General features: G+C 50.8%; 1 protein-coding gene across 1 annotated transcript; it reads left to right on the forward strand.

The window, feature by feature from the left end:
• The first annotated feature begins 926 nt into the window (after positions 1–926).
• On the forward strand, positions 927–1,538 carry LOC131247079 (uncharacterized). Its single transcript, XM_058247521.1, has one exon. The coding sequence runs from the start codon at positions 927–929 to the stop codon at positions 1,536–1,538; it is 612 nt and encodes a 203-aa protein (XP_058103504.1).
• Positions 1,539–3,021: the final 1,483 nt, after the last annotated feature.

Genomic DNA, 3,021 nt, shown 5'->3' on the forward strand with positions numbered 1-3,021 from the left:
ATTTTTTGTGGTTACTATGTTATGATCTTGGGTATGCTCATATAGATTGGATTTATGTCATGGAAACCCTCCTTGTGGAAATCCCAGGATCGGAACCTGGTGAATGGGTACCAGGAGCCGAGAATGGGGCACCACGGAGGCTGTTGCGGCTAGAACTGACTATCGGGTTCCGTGTGAATCCGGTCACTAAGTTTGGGGCGTGACAATTGTTGGTATCAGAGACAGACAAGTCACCTATGGAATAACTTAGGATGACATCACATATCTTCTGCGAGCTTAGGACAAGTCATGTCCCGCGTGCATATCCCTTGTTTCTGTTCGAGCCTTCGAGGTTCTAATCTCAATGCATCCATCATCCTTGTTGTTTTATAGACGATGCCGCCTAGACGTGGCGTCCGTGGTCGTGGTGCCCATGGTCGTGGTTCTTATTCCACTCTAACAGCCTGAGCACATCCTGCTCCACCCATTGCAGACCCTGGTCCCGATCCTATACCTGTGGTCATGATTCCACCCCCAATGGCACCCTTACCCCCACCTAAGCCTACCATACTTGTTCCCGAGGCTCCTGTAGCACCTGTGCCTCCGCCTCAGGCCAGTGTCGCCCCCATATTTTTTATGATTTTGGTTAGGGCCGAGCATTTCTAGCAGATGATGCAGGTCATCACTGCTGCTCTTCAGACCCGTCAGCCAGTTTCTGAGATGCCTGAGCAGTCTCAGTAGTTGCGAGTGCGCGCACTACTCCGAGACTTTAGGCATCATGATCCCCCACGGTTCCGGGTGAGCCTGACCTGTCTGCAGCAGAGTTATGGCGCACCGAGGTGGAGAAGATTTTTGACACCATACAGTGCACTAGTGAGCAGAGAGTTCCTTTGGCTGTCTTCCTTCTTCAGGGAGAGGCCCATCATTGGTGGTCGTCAGTTTCGAGGATGGCCAGACCAGATTTTGTATGGACCTGGAAGGACTTCGTGGATCATTTTGACCAGAAGTTCTTCCCAGAGCATATTCGTGAGAAGAGGGCCCTAGAGTTTGAGACCCTGGTGCAGGGTGAGATGACGGTGTCTCAGTATGAGGCCCAATTTGTTACACTGTATCATTTTGCCTCCTACCTCGACGACGACGAGAAGCGGAAGGCTAAATGTTTTGTAAGCGGCTTACCACCCGCCCTTTACAGTCGCGTCGTGGGACATTTGTTGACGACATTTGATGAGGTCGTGCATAGGGCCTTGGTTTATGAGGAGGACTGGGCCTTGTCTGAGAGGACTAGAGAGCAGAGTTCCAGCGGAGACCGAAAGAGGAAGGCACCCTCCGGTAGTTCCCGTCAGCACCGGCATCAAAGGCACAGAGGTCATTCTGGGTTTAGACAGCACGCAGCGCAGCCAACTTCATCCTCATCGCAATCAAAAGCTCCTTCTTCTGGGCCTTTTATTGGCGTATGCTATGGTTATGAACAGTTTGGGCATCGTAGGCGTGAGTGTCCTCATCCCCTGCAGCAGCAGAGGCCACCACACTTGCCCTCACCCCATCCTCCACATCAATAGCAGCAACGACCCCAGCATCACCCTCCTATACCTCCTCCCCAGCAATAGAGGGAGTAGGGTAGGCCGCCGCAGTGGTCGAAATAGCAGCAGAGGCAGCAGTAGAGGGGACATGTACCTCCCCCACAGTCCCTGGGTCGAGTATATATTGCTGCATAGCAAGTGCAAGGTTAGGATCCGCAGTCTTTAGGCTTGCTTACATTGCCAGCACAGGGCCAATTCTACACAGCCTAGCAGGACCCGCAATCATCTTCTGGAGGAGTAGTTGAGGGTATTCTTCTTATCTCTGCTTGTGTTGCTCGTATTTTATTTGATTATGGAGCATCTCATTCATTCGTGGCTAAGGAGTTCTGTCGATCAACTGGTCTTCCATCGGAGTTCGCACCTTAGGCTTTAGCCGTTTTGACTCCCTTGGGAAGTGCGCATTTTTGACCCGTCGTTGTTCTTCTTGCCCAGTTTTGGTTGGTGAGATCTTCCTGCCCGCCGACTTGTTTGTTTTGCTGATGGCTGAGTATGATGTTATTTTGGGTATAGATTGGCTTGCCGAGTACCATGCTATCTTGGACTATGCCGCGAGGACAGTCACGTTTCATATTCCTAGCTTACCGATATTCCAGTTCGTTGTCAAGCCCAGAGGAGAGTCGCTGTCGAGTTTGTTAGCTTATATTGTTGAGAAGTCTGTGGCAGGGTGTATTGAACAGCTAACAATAGTTTGCAAGTACCTGGATGTGTTCCAGGAGATCCCAGGTTTGCCATCGCGCCAGCTGATTGAGTTTCAGATTGATTTGGTGCCCGATACTGCGCCTATCTCGAAGGCCCCCTACCGAATGGTACCGATGGAGTCGAGGGAACTATAGGAGAGTTGGATGAGCTCCGGGAGTTTAGTTTTATTCATCCCAGCAGTTCAACGTGGGGAGCCCCGGTATTATTCGTGAAGAAGAAGGATGACTCGTTCAGGCTCTCCATGGATTACCACGAGCTTAATAGGGTCACTATTAAGAACAGATACCCACTTCCCAGAATTGATGATTTGTTCGACCAGCTGCAGGGTACTCAGTTCTTTTCCAAGATTGACTTGTGCTCCAGTTACCATCAGATTCGGGTCCGAGAGGAGGACATTCCAAAGACGGCATTCTGGACACGCTACGGTCACTTTGAGTTTTTGGTCATGTCGTTCAGACTGACCAATGCACCCGCCATGTTCATGCAGCTGATGAACGAGGTCTTCTAGTACTACCTCAATCAGTTTGTGGTGGTGTCTATTGATGATATTCTAGTATATTCGAGGACCCAGGAGGACCATGTGGAGAACTTGTAGATTGTGCTCGAGACCCTCCATGCCTGCCAGCTGTATGCGAAGATGGAGAAGTGTGAGTTCTGGCAGGAGGAGGTAAAGTTCCTCAGTCACATGGTGACGAGGGAGGGTGTCACTGTGGACCCCTCAAAGGTTGATGCAATGCGTCAGTGGGGCCATCCCACAAACGCA

Source organism: Magnolia sinica, chromosome 5 (genome assembly GCF_029962835.1).
Source record: "Magnolia sinica isolate HGM2019 chromosome 5, MsV1, whole genome shotgun sequence".
Classification (NCBI taxonomy): domain Eukaryota; kingdom Viridiplantae; phylum Streptophyta; class Magnoliopsida; order Magnoliales; family Magnoliaceae; genus Magnolia; species Magnolia sinica.